This window comes from Zootermopsis nevadensis, unplaced genomic scaffold, assembly GCF_977971745.1.
Source record: "Zootermopsis nevadensis isolate Lab colony 2312 unplaced genomic scaffold, Znev_1.0 Znev_ptg000004l, whole genome shotgun sequence".
Lineage (NCBI taxonomy): Eukaryota > Metazoa > Arthropoda > Insecta > Blattodea > Termopsidae > Zootermopsis > Zootermopsis nevadensis.
The window spans coordinates 5,525,277-5,544,059 of NW_028259136.1; the positions used below are offsets into that span (position 1 = coordinate 5,525,277).

At 34.0% G+C, this 18,783-nt stretch overlaps 1 protein-coding gene across 1 annotated transcript; it reads left to right on the forward strand.

The window, feature by feature from the left end:
• The first annotated feature begins 610 nt into the window (after positions 1-610).
• On the forward strand, positions 611-18,224 carry LOC110829165 (ethanolaminephosphotransferase 1). The gene is made up of 8 exons (XM_022062617.2): positions 611-1,275; positions 3,604-3,672; positions 4,010-4,202; positions 5,216-5,478; positions 6,520-6,677; positions 8,225-8,405; positions 9,964-10,155; positions 10,411-18,224. The coding sequence occupies exons 1-8, from the start codon at positions 1,222-1,224 to the stop codon at positions 10,471-10,473; spliced, it is 1,173 nt and encodes a 390-aa protein (XP_021918309.1). The 5' UTR covers positions 611-1,221; the 3' UTR covers positions 10,474-18,224.
• Positions 18,225-18,783: the final 559 nt, after the last annotated feature.

An 18,783-nucleotide genomic window follows, 5' to 3' on the forward strand; every position in this document is an offset into this window, starting at 1 on the left:
TGCCGAGTTTAGTGTCTTACTCAAGATTTTAAAACGCAACCAACCCCCCCGAAAGGGGGTTGGTTGCTTTTTAAACACTTGATCAAGCTCCCCCGAAAAAGGGGGTTGGTCAAGTGTTTTAACCCTCCATTCGGGGGGTTTAGTTTAGTTTCTTACACAAGATTTTAAAACGCAACCAACCCCCCGAAGGGGTTCGTTGCTTTTTAAAAACTTGACCAACCCCTCCGAGGAGCTCCGAAAGGAGCGTTCTGCCCTAGTATATGAAAGACATTGATATAATAGGAATTAATGGTATCTCTTGATGACCAAGGCAGCAAGGTCCTCTGAAAAGACGGTAAATTTCTACGAGACTACCCGGCACTACAACCTAGAAGACAGCCATTTTTTTTAATTTTCGTTGAAAATGTACGTTTCCTATCTGCAGACTACATCAGGAGTTTTTTTACATGCACATTTCTTTTGACGTAAATACGTCCATACGAAAGGGTCATTCGGCAAAAAAGCGTAACGAATTTGTGTAAGATCCATATCAACATTGTGTAAATATGGACCTACAACAATAGTCAGCTTTTATATGAACTGCGTGCATTGTTGTGTTACATTACTGCAGTCAACAATCCGCTTTCGTTATTGCGGAAAAACTGAGCTGTGAATCGCTTGTAGAAGAAGTGCGTCGTAGACTAGATAATTTTGTGCTGATAAAAACGTTTTATAATATCACAAGTACTTATCTTATATAAGAATTATTACATTTCATTACATTACGGTGACGTATTTACGTCAGTTTCTCCGGAACCGTCAGTACGCGGTAATTTGCATCAGTCCCAGAAACACCCTGCTCTGGCTTATATTTCTACCACGTTCTTTATGTGCGCGATTCTTACGTGATTGACATCGTCTGTGTGAAGTTCGCATTTGCCGATGTAACAATGTCAAATAGCGCCAAAGTATGATAGTGTTAAAACAATAGAAACATTAAGTCAAATCGAATTGCGGTCAGTAGTTTTCGTTCATCTGTGGTCTATTTTGTCCATTTTTGTGCTGTGTTGTTTTTTTATTCGCTTGCCGAGGTAGTGCATGCCTCTTGTGGTAATAGATGTGTTTTATATAATAAAATGTGACACAAAAAAGAAATGCGTTGGTCCTATGATAAATCTGAGTGCATTCTTCCGGTAACTGGATAAAAATAATATAATAGTGAAAGGAAACGTACAAAGAAAAATGGAAGTGCAGTACCTAAGCCAGGAACATTTATCTGGATTTGAAAATTATAAGGTAATTGTACGCTAGCAGTGAAATATATTTGCCGCCGTTTACTTCTTTCGTTCATAGTATGAGCATATTGTAATACTACGTTGTAATAATGTGCATTTTGAGGTTAGGTTGAGGTAAGCTTACAAAAGCTATTTTGCGAAAGTGATGTTCTTACTCAAGCTAAATTTGCAGTGTCACGATAACTTTCCTCAAATGTAAAATACCTTAATATACGAAAATGTATTCGAATTAATTTGCCCTGCATGTCAATCTATTGCCTACGTTATGGGTACATAAAACTTTATCTCTCACCTGCTAACTCTTATGTTTCCATGGGGGAAGCAAGAAAGATGCACAAATTTCTCTGAAAATCTTAAGGAAAGCAATGACTTAGAAGACCTTGGTATAGAAAGGAGGATAGTATAAAAATGAATCTTAATAATCGGAACAGGAAATAATGTGAACACATAATGAAAATTTGGGTCCCATAAATTGAAGGAAACGTCTTGGTTATCTGAGAAACCATTATTTTCTTGAGAAACACTCTTGCACGTTTCTTCCTGGTCTAGTCCCGTCATGTAGGTTTACTCATAAGGAGTGTGTCAATCTGTATCATCTTCATCCTCGCTCTCAGGATATTGAAGGTCCCTGAAGATCATGATAATAAGTAAGTGTTTGATATAGATTGCTTGGTTGATTATTTGCTGTTAAGGGCTTTCTGACCTTATAATGTATTTTTGACTGTGTGTCTTTACTGCTTTAGATTTCCCTATCATTCTTGAAGTGCAGTTTCCTAGTTTAGATAGCTGTATTATGAACCTAATTCCAATACAAGGGACAGAGGGGCACAGTACCAGACATTACTGAGTTAAAGACAGTTTAAGTCAGGAGACTAGGGCCATGAACTTTGATTTGGTATCTGGCAGTCAGCCAACATACTTGACAGATACTAGAAACATATATTTTCCCATCCTTATCTGTTGATAGTGAATTATTAATTTTCTGAAATGCTATGTTCCACTAACAGGACAGTAAAAATGTGCTGTACAAGTTCCTTCACACACAATTAGACCAGGAAATCACACTTTGTTACAGTCTGAATGTGATGTGTCTTCATTTTGTGATCAGTATTATGGTACATGGTCTTTGTTTAGAAAATTACTGTTATTCTCTCAATCAAGAAATTTTTGTTAATGCTAAAGCTCATCGTGATCATGACAAGAGTATGCCACTGGACCTAATTCGTTGTCAGAATTTCTCCAGTTTCTTTCAGAACATGGTGTGTCCTGTACACATTAGACACAGACTGAATGTTTTGCAGGATTTGAGGTTGTCAATGCAGTGAGTCTGAAGATGGCTGTCTTCTCGGTTGTTGCATCGTGTGGTCTGATAGAAGTTTACATGGTGCAACAACCCAGAAGACAGCCATCTTCAGACTGAATGTTCTTTACTACACACTTTAAGGGAACATATTGAATTCATTGTATCACTAGTAGGAAAGCAAAAATAATTCTTCAGCAAGGAGAGAAAGTGAACTTAGAAGGAACAACATACATTTCAATTGTGAACTTTTGTAAAAATTATGCAAACCTTGTTCGAGACTGTCTTCTGGGATGTAGTGCTGTGCAGTGTGCAGTCTGGTAGGTATTGATACACATATCATGATGTTACATCCCAGAAGACAGCCATCTTTAGACAATAAAGCTCTTATAGACTTTCACAAACTTCACATTATTTTAAAAATAGACTGGAATAGTTTCTTACAACATGAGTAATATAAATAATAAGTAAAATCATGTTAATCCTTTCTTTGATGAGACAGACAAGGCATATACCAAGTCTGAATACATAGGGCATAGATAAGAAAATAATATTAAAGTGTACCTTACAGAAATGGGTTGTGAAGAGTGAACTGAATTTATCTGACTTGGGGTAGGGTCTGTTCGTATGTGTGCGTGCACACACACTTGTACACTTTCATGTGTAAGTCTTATTATTAATGTTCAGTGTGAATGATTATGATGTATAATACCATATAAAGTCATTTGTTTTGTGTGTAAGTAAAGATGTTTAGGTGTGTTGGCTGCAGTTATATTGTAGTTTATTATTTGTACTGTACAGTGTGAGAAAGCTAGGATATGGATCTTATGAAAACCCACTGATGTTTACTAATCTGTGAATCAGAAGAGGTTAAGTTCAGAACCATGCTTTGACTTGATCTTTTGTCACATCTTTTGTTTCCTGAACCTTTTATTAGCAAGGTAGCAGCTGTGTTCCAGATGTTCAAGTTCATTGGTTATTTAATAATGTTTGTTTTTTAATTATAAGCATGTCTTGTTTGTATTTCAGTACAGTGCCGTGGATACTAGTCCGCTGAGTATATATGTGATGCATCCTTTTTGGAACTATGTTGTTGAAGTAAGTTAAATGTTCACATTGCAGAAGTTTGCTTCATGTTGGTACTTTATGTGATCTAACCTATCAAGTGATTAGCTTGAAATGTGAATATGCTCTCAAGTAATATTTGGAAGTGATGAAATGAAATGAATTTAAATTTAACACTGAGTTTTTCTTTTTTTATGTATTTGAGCATGTTTAATCAATCTAGTTTATAGACTTATCAGATGGCTTTAAATATATGTACTGGCAAATGTGGAGGACTTGAAGATTTTTGGGTGAGGCTAAATGCCTCCAGATAAAAAGTTTTCATTAACCTCTTTATTTTATGTGTACATAATGTTTTCCCATCTTTCAGTGGTGTCCAAAATGGATTGCACCAAATCTGTTGACATTTGCTGGATTCCTGTTTACGGTTCTCAATTTCATGATATTTTCATATTATGATTATAATTTCTATGCATCAAGTGATGAACATTCAGACGTTCCAGCAATTCCTCAATGGGTGTGGGCTGTGGCAGCCCTTAATATATTTTTAGCGTATACATTAGGTGAGTTGACTAATTAACCATTCACATCATTTAAATAACATAATGTTTCTAAATGTGCGTGTGTACATTGAGAGGAAATAATATATTTTTTCAGAGAATTTAAATTTTAGTTCTGTCAGAATATTACGTACACTTTTACAGTGTAACTGACTGATAATGATGCACCATCTGTTAAGTGGCTGTGAAGGCATCCAGCAAAAGTGTGGAAAAAAGACTAGACTGAAAATATGTGCCAGCATGGGTTCATACATTATACATGATGTGATTTACAGGTCTGCACAAATGTAAGGCGAGTTATACAAATCAAAACAATCAAAAGGCTAAAATGAACATGGGTCTGATAATGCTTCTTTCTGAGTCCTCCATACATTTCTGAAATTTCTGACACAACATTATGCTTCTATTGCTTCTCCTCTGCGCTCAGAGTGATGCCAGACAGCATTCTGTGGTTTTCCTCAGTCTTTAGGTGAATGCTGATGCAACAGATGTTGTGGAAACAGAAGGTTGTATTGGCAAGCAGTAGAAACACACATGGTTCACAATCAAGATCCAAAGTTGAACCTCATCAAAGAACCAGATGTCATGATTGTTATTCCATGGTTTTCCTAAAATTGTTGAGGAAAATGTCAGGGTGATATCTTGAAACAGGCCACAGCCACATTCCATTCATCCCAGTTCATCATTCTCGTCACTTATCATATTTATTTGATTTTACTTATCCTCAGTAGTTGATACAGTTTCATGAAATAACAGAATATTTAGACAATGTATTAAGTAAAGACAGTAGTAGTGATAATTATATTGAAGAGTGAGAAAATCTATCAGTAAAGGATAAAGATTATATTTGTTTCCCTCAGTAAAAAATTTCAGAGCATTCAGGAAAAGTTAAAATCTAACATTCAGTATCGCTGTTATATCCAATTGGTAAAATAATTTGGAAGCATTGCTTTTATGGTAAGTTGCATGATTCAGAGGGCTCTGTCATATCAATTTTATCTTTGAATGTGCTGCAGATGGTATTGATGGGAAACAGGCCCGACGGACCCAGACCAGTGGCCCCCTCGGTGAGCTGTTTGACCATGGGCTGGACTCATGGACAGCATTTCTAATCCCAACTTGTGTGTTCTCTGTGTTTGGTCGTGGGGTGAACAGTATACCTCCTCTCCGAATGTACTTCTGTCTATGGAATGTATTTGTTAATTTTTATCTCTCTCACTGGGAGAAACACATTACGGGTGTTCTCTTCTTGCCTTGGGGTTATGACGCCTCAATGGTGGTAAGTTGGAACTTTTGTTAAAATTTTATCACTATAAATTAGTCTATATGTAATTTACCAAAGGTATTTCTTCATTGTTTTTGCTGACATTATTTCAGGCAGAAATATCTGTCTTGTGTGAAGATTTGCAGGTTGTTTCTATGGGGTTAATTTTCTTGTTCTACTTTTGGTTATACTAACATTAATGTAACATTGATTTACATTTAATTTGATCTAGTACATAAGTTTCAAAGACATTTGTTACATACAGCTCATAATAAGCTCTTTAGCTATAAAGTCATCTTGACCTGTTCACTCCTAGGTACTCTGTTGCTGGCTTACCATCTAGCCTGTCTATTTTTAGCACTAGACTAATGTTTTGAAATATTGCATGTAAATAAATGAATGGCAGTTGATTGATCATTCAAGGAATTGCATAAGGTACTTGCATGTGTCATCTAGCTATGGAAGTAAAAACTACATAGTTTGAACTGTGATATTATTACACCAGTACCATTTTTTAGTGAAGTGCTGTAAATAATTTTTATGTATGGAAAAGTAATGTACAACTCTATATAATTCTTTTTATTCCTGTGTTCCATTACTTACTGTAATAAAGAATAGGGGGTTTATGTCCTGTTTCAGCTTCTCATTTTTTCCCCCTTCTCTTTTGTTTTAAAGTTTCTGAAATCAGGGTGCTTCTTACGTTTTATTGCATATGTGAATCAATATAACATCTTTTTTCCCTAAAAACCTATTACTAAATCAAGGGTGTGTCTTAAAGTCGAGGAAATACAATAAAATTTTTAGACCACTGTGCTTGGAATGTGGCAAATTACTCTTGTTGCTGGAGGTGGATTAGTAAATTTGAAGCCATCATTGGGAGGATTATGTACAGAGTAAATGGTCCACAGTTCAGGGTTCAAATTATGAGGAACCTCAGAAAGTAAATTAAGAATGTGTATTTTTATTTTAATTATGCTATTTTAAGGCCTTGATTTATTGCTGTTTGTGTATTAATGCCAGTTCTTCTATTATAATATTTTTGTTGATGTTTTTCAGGTAGCCATTTTTATATTTATAGTTACATCAATATTTGGCCATCAGGTTTGGTCATTCACCTTGCCAGGTGGGATATCAGCTGGCCACATGTTTGAACTAACATTCTACATATGTGCCATTGTATCAAACCTACCCATGTGTTTATGGAATATATATAAGTAAGTTAAGATTATGAATCATTGTCATTCCTAAAACTAATATCAACTTTATGGATAATATAGCACAGAATTAGTCATAACACATTTTGACAGTCTTTCATTATACTTTATGTCAAATATACATATTTTGAGTTGCTAGAGGTAAAGGTAAACTTGCCCCAGTGCAAAAGCACCACACCTCAAAGGTATATGAAGGTGTGGAGGTAAGATTCCACACATTCTTATTGTCATCACCTGATAAAATGAGTAGCCAAGAAGATTTTTATTGTCCGATCTCTATCTTAATTTAAATGGAAGATCTGGGCCCCAATACATGACATTTTTAACAAGCAGAATATGCAGGTGTGTCTTCGGACTGACATTAAAAAGGTCCGTTTCATTTACATATGGTATTTCACCTGTATGGGATGGTATATCAATGCATTTTAGATCAAGAGGGCAAGTTCTATGTGGTAGGGTGTTAGCAGGAAGTTTGACAGTTCCTTCAATGGTACAGTAGAATTAAATAGAATTTATTTACATCCCATAGATCCTTTGTACTAAGCCAAGGATATAGAACATGTCATAATACAGTAATAAATTCCAATATAAATATAAACAGTTGGTTGTTACAGCTGTTTACAGATATCACGTGAGAATATTTTATTATTTAGAGCAAAATAATTGTCAAAATATTTTCTTCATAAATATTTACTATGCTGGTACTTAAAAACTTTCTACTAAAGTAAATTCTTATGCAGAGTAAGAAATCAAGCTGTAAATATGATGATATATTAAAATTAATCTTGAAGGAGTAGAATGTTAAGGGATGAACTGGGTTCACCTGGCTCTCTGTAGAGTTTAGTGATAAGTCTCTGTGAATACAGTAATGAATTTTGAGGTTCCAATAAAGCAGACAGTTGACCGGCTAAGTAACTATAAACTTTACAAGGAAGTCCCTGCCATTTTAGTAATAATACTGTTGACTGCCCTTGATTATACAGCAGACCCTCATTTGAGGGGTTGCGCATTGCGATATTGCTTATTCACAAAAATTATTTTGGTAATATTTGTGCATTGTGGTGCAGGCCCTTCTCTCTTTGCAATAGCTGTTCTGCAGAGACATGGAGTAAATACACTACAACTTTCATCTGCACACCAGTCTCAGTAACTGCTTACATATCATGCCACGTTGAATGTACTTCAGCTGTACTTTTAGCAGTTTTTAAAACTGATTGCTGCCCTTTGATCACTTTGATATCTTTCAGCTAGGAATGCTGACTTCCTCTGAGTAAACACCAACACCTATGCGTCCATGCTTATTAATTGATTATACATATTAAGTATCATGTGTCATGTGGTTTTGGTTTCCCTAACCTCATCTTTCCCGTAAGGTCTGAACACACTTCACAGTTTTGCCGTGTGCGAACAGGAGGGTGTGCTATAATGATAATGATGAACCATAATGACAAGAGAACCAGTGACAACAATAACAATAGAAATATCACTTGTATGTTCATGAACATAGGTAGTATTATGTTGATACCATTTGCAATTTATTATTGTAGGTCATACCGGGATGGAACAGGAAAGATGCGGCCATTTTGGGAGGCAGTGAAGCCGTTAGCACCTGTCACACTCTTCTTTGTTGTGTGCACGCTGTGGGTTATATACTCTCCTGCAGATGTGGTAAATCTGGATCCAAGATGTGTGTACCTGGTTTCTGGGACCATCTTCTCAAACATCTGTGTAAGTGGGACATATTGCTTTGTGATCATCCTGGATTCGGCCATGTCAAACTCAGTGTCTACTAAGGGCCACTTAAAAAAGGTGACGTGGTAGAAATCTTTGGGTTTAGCTGTGCATCAGCATTCTAAGGTTATTTGTGCATGTCAATTTGGAAAGAAGCATGTAATTTTATCACTTGAGAACTGAAGCATACTGAATAAGACATCAAAGAGGACTGCATGTGATCTGTGGACCATGAGTTTTGCCTACGTGTACAAGATCATGATCTGTTTGGAATGCAAGGAATTTATTACATTTATAGGGACTGGCTGGCCGTAGAATACATAGGCGACTCAGCTGCACTGCTTGTTTATATCTGAGTGTATATGTGACACAATTTTTGCTAAAATGATTATTATTAGGAAAGAAAGAAATAAATAAGTCAGTGTGATTGATGTACATATATAGATGACTTGCATAAAGTGGAAGAAAAAGGAATGAACATGTAAGTACTTTGTGGGAAGAATGGCAAGAGCTAGTACTCAGAGTGTAGGTGTAGGATACATCTCTTAAATCTCACCTCTCAAGCTCATTTTCGCTTATTGACCCCTATTATCAAAAGCAGGACATCTGGCGCTCAAGAAGATGAAGTGGTGGTGTGAATAAATTTTCACTAGCTAAGTTTTGGTTAATTTAATTCAGGTTCTGAATTTAATTCATTTTAACATATTTACAGCAGGAACTGTAATGTTATAATATACATGAATATACCCCACTGCTCAGAAGCATAGAATTATAGTTTCATGCAGTTTGCTTTGCATTATTTTTATTTTTATATTGACATATGCAATCAACAGCGTGAGTATTAATTTTCATGTTATAAATACCATGAGAATGTTTCTGTTTATGTTTCCACTAACAAAATTTAATTCTGATTTTGCAAATGTAAGAAATTGTTGTAGGCTTTGCAGAATGGATCGTGTCACATTCCACTCCATGGGGTGGACTGTTTCCAATCATATGGCACAAGAAAGTGGTATTAGTTGGTTCCCTAGACGTTGCTGACAGTTTGGTGTTTGATTCTTGTATAAATACGTCAGAATTATGATTTTCTTTGTAATGTTTATTTTATGAAAAAATGGAAGAACTACAGCCATAAACTTGTAATTCTAGGTCTCGTTGTTTTAAGAAAGTTATATAATTTTATAAACATCACTGAAATTAGGTTATGACACTCACTTGTACTTGTGATTTATTTTTACAAAAACTGTCATCAGAAAATTATTCTGGACAGTGAGAAGTTTAAGATGATTGGTGTTAATTGGTTTGTGCCTTTCTGCAGGGGGCATAGAGTGTGATTATGAATCAGATTTCATATTGGCAGATGAAAGGATATTGTGTGGTGAATGAATAATGCCATATGTCTTTCAGTATTCTAATCAAAATTATTGCAATAGGAGGATAGAAGAAAAGAACAGCACATTTAAAATTTTAGTATAACAGAATATTTAAATGTAATGCCCTATGATATTTAATTAGTGAATTCCTGATACAGTTCACTTTCCCGCATTTCCTACAGTGTAGACTGATAGTATCGCAGATGTCGTCAATGCGCTGTGAACTGTTCAACTGGCTTATAGTACCAACTGGACTTGTCTTGGCTGCCTCTCTAATGTTACCATCGTCTGTTGGGGCCTCTGTGGAGCTGGGCATGCTCTACTCTTTGGCATTGATTGCAACTGTGGCACACGTCCATTATGGAACTTGTGTGGTACGTGCTGGTGAATAACTTACATAACTTGTAATTTGAATACCATTAATACCTAAGCATGCTGTTAGACATGGTTCTGGGGTAGTTTAATTCTCAATCAACTTTGTCAACCAGATTTTATAATTTCTGTATTGGTGTAATTTCACTAACAGACAGTTGATTATGTCCAAACTACTATCATAGTAATACTGTCAGTCTGTGTTATAAAAACAGAAGTTAAAATGTGGTTTTGTTTATTTTGATGTTTTGTTACAGGTGCGCCAAATGTGCAGGCATTTTCGGATTAGTTGTTTCCGCATCCATCAGCATAGCGAATGACTACTAGCAGACAGCACGTGTTGAACTCTTTGACATAAACTAAAACCGAGATGTCCCTAGAGAAAATGAAAGTTAAATTAAAAGTACCATTGTTCTGGTGGAGAAATTTATGAATTTGTCAGAAACTGTTGCCAAGCTCCTTTTGAGCTGTTATCCACTGGACACTGTGTACACATACCTATACAAACATATACCACATTTAATTAATGATAACGACGAACAAGGGAATGTAATATTTCGTTTATGATCATCACACCTCTATAAATGCCATGTGTTTGTACACATTTAGACATGTACAAGGGGAACTTGCACAGTAATGTTAGTTATTTATTATTACTGCCACTGTAGTGTAATTTTAAGAAGAACAATAAGATGTAGAAGAAACAGCAAGTGACGGCACTCTGTAGAAGTGCCTAAGACTTGAAGTGGGGCAGATGCTGCTGTCACTTGCTCACAATACTGGACCTTAAGTGCTTGACAGACACTGTTGAAGGTTCGTGAGTAGAAACATTATTTTAACCTGCAGACCAATAAAATTTATGGGCTTTTATGGAATGACAAATTCCTGATTATTAAAAATATGGAGGTGACATTAAAAGTGTTTAAATAGTTTCTCTCCTCCTCACTGTGCATTTTTGGGGGCACAAGTGAATACTAACAAATTTATGATGATGGCCAAGCCCTGCATGTGGTATTTATTCATTTTTATAGTTGTCATGGCATAAAAAGAAGTAATTGCCCTCCCAATATAGTAATAAATTAAAGATTGCAAGGAACTGGATGGAACCTGTTGATTATTTGTGAGTTTTTGTTGTCATTTCAGTAACAAGATTTACTTCATCTGCTGCTGCATTTATGTATGATTCCTATTGAGATATGCATAAAATATATTTCAACTCTTCCTCACTTATCACAGTCAGAAGTAAAACTTGGTATTTTGTCACCTGCTCTTATATGCATTTGGGTTTTAACTGTGGACAGTGTCCTCATTTTACCCATTTTTAATCAGTATTTTGCAGTAAAAATGTATTCCAGGTGTTGTCATTTTGTGTAGAACAGCTGGAGGAGGAACAGCATTACATACTTTCCGTATTAATGACCATTGTCTTGTATTAATCTTAGAATATTTTTGTTATTGGTTTGTTGTAATAGATTTCCATTAATTTATTTAAGAATTTTCTGTGGGTCTTTGACATGTGTCTGTCATGCATTTAATAGTTTACTTGCATGTACACATTTGGTCAGTATCTTTGCAGCTACCATTTTAACTCATGCTTTTCATATTTTTAGGGAAGATATTTTGTTTTACAGTGGTATTTCTCGGTTTTTTTATGAACACGTGCTGTCCCTCGGACATATTTTCGAACTTCAGCAATAGATTTGACATTTTGTACTATAGAAAGTATAGTACTGCTTTATTTTGTAGAATTTTGTGCCAGTCATCATCAGATTTGTATAAAACCAGTGTGTTTGGTTTTAGGATGTTCTTTGTTAGTAAAAATAGGTACGTTTAAAGAGTGTAATTTCATATAAAGTTTCTTTCAGTTTGTTGTAAAAGCCGTGGTCCTCTTTCCTAAAAACAAGTAGGTATTATGTTTTATGGCAGGGATTCTCAACCTGTGGGCCACATGCTGCCTGCTTTCACTTTTTGTAATATTATATTCCCCTCATAAAGAAAAATACGGCCTAAATTAAATATTTAATTTTAAGTGAATAATTAAGCAAGTAACATATAAACACATTTGGTAAAGGAAATGAATGGGTGATATGTGAACCTGTTTGGGATAGTAAGGTAGTAGTAGTTTTAATAAATTGCCATGAAGTTTTGATAAATTATTTATGACCAAGAGGTGAGTTAGTAATAAAGGGTGAATGTTACCATGGGTTTTGGAAGGTTGAGAACCCCAGTTTTATGGTATACGTAGTGGGTCATTCTGAATGAAGATGTGTTGATCACATATACTTTGTCATTGTGTTTCTGAATTGTACATTTTTCATACTTGTATTTGTATATTTTGTTATTGGACACTAACTTCAACTGGACAGTCATAAGACCTTTAATTGTTATAATTGACAGAACAGATTGTCTGCTACGTATGACAAATCAACTACTTGACTTTTTTGTTTACCATAGCTACTTTCAAAAATTATAATAGTGGAAAAAGGCAGAACTGCGAAAAAGAGCCCTTTCACTTGCTGACAGCATAGTATATATTACATATATAGAATACTCTACCTGGAGTAAACATTTAAATAAATGTACATGACACTTCAGGTTATACTGAGACTAACAATGTGCAGAGTATGCTTAACCTGTATACTTACTCAGGGTTGGTGTTGAAAGGATTAATGATAAAGAACAAATTGTATCATATCAAGGGCTTTTACAGCCATAGGGAATCTTGTCTCACTTTCAGATAACATTCTTGACTGTTAACACTGTTTTCAAATAACAGATGCTAATGTTATGTTTTAGTATAAACTTGTGGACATTGTGTAAATCAGGCCAGGTAGGGAGAAAGAGGGCATACAGAAGTCTAAATATTTACGTATATTTTATGAGCTGTATTAAGTAATGGTTAGGAGAAATTACTGCAATTGATGCAAGAAGTCTGTTTTATGTTTTTCCCCATGTTCTATGTGGTTCATCTTATGTTGTCACTTCAATTTATATTGAAGTCTGACTTCATCATTAAACAATGTTGCACTGTAATGGTGATGCTTCTGTCTGTGAAGTTCTAAATTTGGCTTTAGCTGTGGCAGTCATATAAGATGAAATGTGACTTTCAAAACATAATATCTGTATGTGTTAACACGTACAGATTGTCCATAATACATAACAGTGTTTCATATACCCATAATACAAACATGAGGAAGAGACCGAACTAAATCGCCATGGTACTTGTTAATGTGCTGATGATGTAAGTAAGGGAGAATATAAATACCGTGAAGAATAAAATAGAGCTTTTATAGGCTAGGTTAAAATAAATGAAACTAAATATATGAACATGGCAAAAAACCAAAATCAGGAAGTAAAAATATAACTACATAAAAAATAATTAAAAACTTTAAAAATTAAAGATCTGGAAACAACATTAACAGATAAGAATTAATTTTATTATGAGATTAGGGAATAAATAGATTTTGGAAACTCTACAAATATTATTTGGTGACGAACTCAAATTATAGAGCCCCTCATTATACTGTTTTCTCCACGCTCATGTAACTTCATCCTTTTGGTAAAAATATTCTCTTCAGTTCCATATTCTCAGACACCCTTTTCAAAGAAAGTGGTTAAATTATAATGTTGTATATTCTAATCTTTATGTTTTTAGATAGAAGACGAAAGATTCTGCACTGCATAGTGGCAAACATTCCCTGAATTTTATTTTGTACATTTCCTCATAAACGCAATTTTGATTTGTTACTGTTGTTCCCAAATTTTTAATTTTGACACACTTTTGCACCTTTATTAGCTGTTTTTATATTATGATATCCACTTTTTGCATAAGGAATGCAGAATTACAATACCCTGAACACATGCAACATTTTGAGACTACCCATAACCCATTTATTTTAATTTATCTGTTCTAGACTTAATAGGAACCATGATGAGTAAAGTGACTGGTAATGTGTTGAATGACGAAGGTTTGTTTCCTGACTGGGGCTTCAGGATGTTCTATTCACTGCCATGTCCAGAATGACTGGGACTACCTGGCCTCTTGTCAAATTAATTTCAGGTCCCATTCCCTGGTGTAAAGTTTACCGCCTCACCTAGTGCTAGGTTAAAAAGTGGGGAAGCAATTTGTGGCCATTCCATAAAATGTACGCATAATTAAGTTACGAATTGTTTTATATGAGTTATTACATGTTTGTTGTGACATGCTCTGTATGTAAACTTATTTTAGTGTTATTCATATTAATGCATTTTAAAATGGTGGTTTCCAAAATTTAATTGAAATTCAGGTGATGTTACTTGAGACATGAAGGTATATGTTAAAATCGTAGCCTTGGATGTTGCATTTGATTTCTATAACAGGTTCATGACACTGAGTTGTAAATCTTTTGGGGAACACAGAATGTTTCAAAAGCTATGCTGGAAAAAGTATGTAATATTCATTGCTTGTCAATATTATATGTTATGGCAAATTAACATTAAGTAATTATGCTCTGTTTGTTCTAGAACACATATTAGTTCTTTCTGTGTTGTCTTTGAATTGCATAGCAGTCAGACACCATCCAAAGATTAAGCTGTGTGTTAATGCATCATATCAAGTGATTTTGTAAATGTCTGAGAACGGCTGTTTTCAGAATTAGGTAGTGTAATGTAAGGTGTCAAAGAAATCTTCTTTCATTAAATTTGGAATTTGATCTATACTCATGCATAATTGATATGTCAGTAGGAAGAATTAAAAATATATTCCTTCAGAACTGAGATCTTTGCATAATAATTCCTTATTTGTTTCTATAAGTCCAATGAGATCTCAGTATTGGAATTTTTTAGGTAAATGAGATAGGGGTTTCATTCCAATTTCAAGTGTGTTACTCCATTTTGATGCATTTGCAACCCTGTGGAGTGCCTATTAAAATTGCTCCATCTACCTGCCTGTATGCATGTAACAGCTTGTGACTAGTTAAACTGATTTCCATGAAATTGATATTGGGGAGTTGTACTAAAATATGTCAACAAATTCTAGTTTTGATTAAAATAAAAAAAATAATGGACACTTTACATGAAGACTTGCACTTTTTTTGGACAAAATTGATTGTTTAGCTGTATATATTACATTTCCTAACCTGTTAACATTTTCAACACCCTCCCTATTTGAAAATCTGTTGTCAAAGTTTGTAGTGATTGTCAGTTAAAAAATACTTTTCCCAGACGGAAAAGATGAATAAAATAAGAGCAACATGTTTTCAGTCTTTGTTAACAGTTAATTACTTTTTTGCAATGAGAGGAAATTCTTTTGTTTTTTAATATTTCTGCAATAATTTTGTGATAAATCCTGGAAAGCGTTAATTGAAATCCAGTTTTAATGATGTTTATTTAATATAAAACTCAGGCTTTATGTAGGGAGAGTGAAAGAAGCTCTTCTGTTCTGGTCATCTTATCTTTGTGTGTATGAACCCAGCTTTGGATGCAAGCAAGGATGTACTGGACAGCAGAAGTGGGTGTTTTCATTGTTCCTGAGTGTACATTGTTTTTGCTAAGACTATTGCAGTATCAGTAGTACTACAATGAATGACTGTTTTATCAAAAAAAATAGCCTATGTGTAAATAATATACCTGTAATACACATGCATAATAGTTTAAGTTACAAAGTATATGAAATATGTGAAAACTATTGTTAAATTGTAAGGGATGTTCAAGACTGGTGGCTTTACTTTTGGAATTCTCCATTGAATTAAACATTTCATTTCTAATTTTTCTTACATCTGAAGTTCTTTTATGTTTTATGTCTTTAATAAATACAATTTTATGTGAGATTTAAGGTCAAATAGCATAAAATATACACTGATGGAGAATGGTGTCTATTCCATATGAATGTGTCCCATAAAAAAGGATAATAATAAAAAATAATGAGAAAACTTAGTGAAGTAAATATAAATTAAACACATTTATATCTCTCATTTAATGTATATTTTTATACAGGACGTGTGTTATTAAGAAATTGCTTGTCCCACCTGGAATGGTACAAATTCAAGTATTTCTTTCAGGGTTAATTATAGTAGTCATGACATGTTTAGAAGCAAATCTGATGTTCTAGCTTTGTGAATGGGCATCACTAAGCAGAAAGACAAATACTTCAAAGACCTCAGCATTCCATGGTCCAGTCTTGATATAATTATGGAATGATTGGTGGGTTGCCCTTGTATGCAACATTTTACTAGAGAAAGGAATGTGCATTACTTATTAAAGAACTGCCAAAAGACATTTCCATGCTTCAGAATACTCTGTATTCTCTTCCATACCTGTGTGATGTCATTTGCTGTAATAAGTAAGTACTTTCCTTTATGCCAGGTCTAACTAATGATGACTTGCACCCCAGGATGTTTGCATTTGTAAATATAATTTATTATACTGCATAATGAAATCTGAAATTCTTCAGTCTTTGAACATCTCTGTCTTTTGTGTAATTTGGAAATAACTTTAAAAAGATTGCAATAGAAAATTATTTAAACAGTTAAGATATTATAAGGATATTGTCCTAAAACTTATTTCTTTAAACCAGGGTAGTCTTAAGTACCATTACCGTGGTTATTTAATGATTTTTGAGGTGAAAACTATGTTTTGTACATCTATACCAGAAGACAAACAACATACTTTGAGCTTAAGCTCTGTATCCCCTATAAGCCTTTATTCAATGGTTTATTAAACAGAAACATGGTTTTATACAAAATTTGCAGGTATGCTTATAATTTCTAATCATTCTATTTTATAGCTACAAAGGCTCATAAATCACCATCATATCAGCAAACAGATGTGTATTGTTCTGTTTTTCTCACATGCATACAGAAGTATTTTCATATTCATGAGAAAAAGTCCATACTTTGTTCAGACACATTATTATTTATTCATTAAGTAATAATGACATCCATAAAAGCTTTAATTTATTTAGTGGTGTATCAGTGCTCACTTTTAAAACCCACTGCATTCTACTGACTCTTCTAGCTTCAATCATCTTTTACAAGTGTGATAATCAGTGTGCTTACCAAACTAGTCCTGCTGACAAATTTAAAGAATATGGCCTGTAAAATTACATATTATGCTGTAACTTTCACACCTAGTTTCATAGAAATAACATATCATTCTAAATGCATTGCAAGTGACTATAGCTGGTCAGTTATGATAGCCCCATATGCTTTGTGACATTTATCATCATGGCTGAAAAGCTCCAGAATAATTCAAGATACCCAAGTGTAAGTTTTCTGTCATGTGCTTATAATCTCCATCTATAATATGAAGACAAATTTTAAAATATGATGGGTGTAAACTGAATAACTAAAACTACATAAAAGATGACTGATTTTCTGGTATAGAAATGTTTCTGCAGTAAGCACTTAAAACATTTTGCAACTTAAATTTTATTATGACCACCCTGGCTTAAAGTGCTTTCATGTTCTTGATGAATAGTATAGTGCTCTTGAACACACACACAAAATATTTTACTCTCAAATTCAAGTTCTCTGTATTACCATTCTTTCAGCATGAAGCACCAATGTTAATGTTTGTAGATTACTTCACTAGCTGCATAGTATTTACAAAGGGAGTTAAAACTTGACAAGGAATTTTCATTGTTTCTTACAAACAACAATGTCATTTTGTATAGTCTGTAGTATTGTTTTTGTACCTTGAAAATACCACCTAATATGAAACAAATAATAGTATCTACACACTGATCAAAATTCCAGTTCGAATTTTAACCACCCTCGTAGCATTGGACTTTACTTTATTTTTATATTGTGAGTCTTATTCCAGGACTTTAAAGAATACAGTGCAAAGTTTATTTTAATCATGACAAAGCTGGTTATGTTTTGTACATAATCAGGTGTAGTTTGTAGGGTTGATTCTCAGTGTAATTTTTATGCATTTTGTTGTGCCTCTGTTTTGTTATTGTTTAAATACACAAGAAAAGAGAAAGATATGTTATGCTGACTGAAGACCATATTGCATGATGTAAAATCCATCTCTCATCCTCAAATATACATGTAATCGATAAAATATATTGACTATATTTCAAGAAAATTAATTTGCATGGATTGATTTTTCTTCCTCTGGATGAAATGCAGATTATTTTAGAAAGTGATTCAAAATATGTTAATATTTGACATGGCAGCAGTTTTTGTGTAATTATAGTTGTAACTGCCTAATATTTCAAGAAGATCCCAGAGAACAGGATTTTTCCATGACAGAATTTATATCTATAAATATGATAAGCTGAATGAGGGCAAATACACATACATAAAACTGAAACTCACTGATCAGTTAGAATAATCTAGTGAAGTACCCAGGACAACTTTGCTCTTTACTTTACTGGATAATTTTAGATGAACCTCAGATTCAATGCCAAGTTTTCATGGTCACCATGTGCTCCTTGGCAATGTTGAACATCTAATTATGAATTGTAAAAGATGCTTTTTCTATTAGGATGTACTAGTTTTCATAAACTCACAGTACTGTGACATAACTTCTTTATAACTTGAAAAAATAACTTCACAAATTACATGTTAAATATCAGTATTACATAATATGAAACATCAGTCAATAAGAAAAAAACTGCCAGATTACTGTACTTGCAAATTTATCAA

Excerpts from the sequence above, each read along its gene's own strand:
- LOC110829165 (XM_022062617.2), top strand. The coding sequence starts at position 1,222 with ATGGAAGTGCAGTACCTAAGCCAGGAACATTTATCTGGATTTGAAAAT. Across the intron at positions 3,673-4,009 it reads TTTGGAACTATGTTGTTGAA|TGGTGTCCAAAATGGATTGC; the intron begins GTAAGTTAAATG and ends CCCATCTTTCAG. Across the intron at positions 8,406-9,963 it reads CCATCTTCTCAAACATCTGT|TGTAGACTGATAGTATCGCA; the intron begins GTAAGTGGGACA and ends CATTTCCTACAG.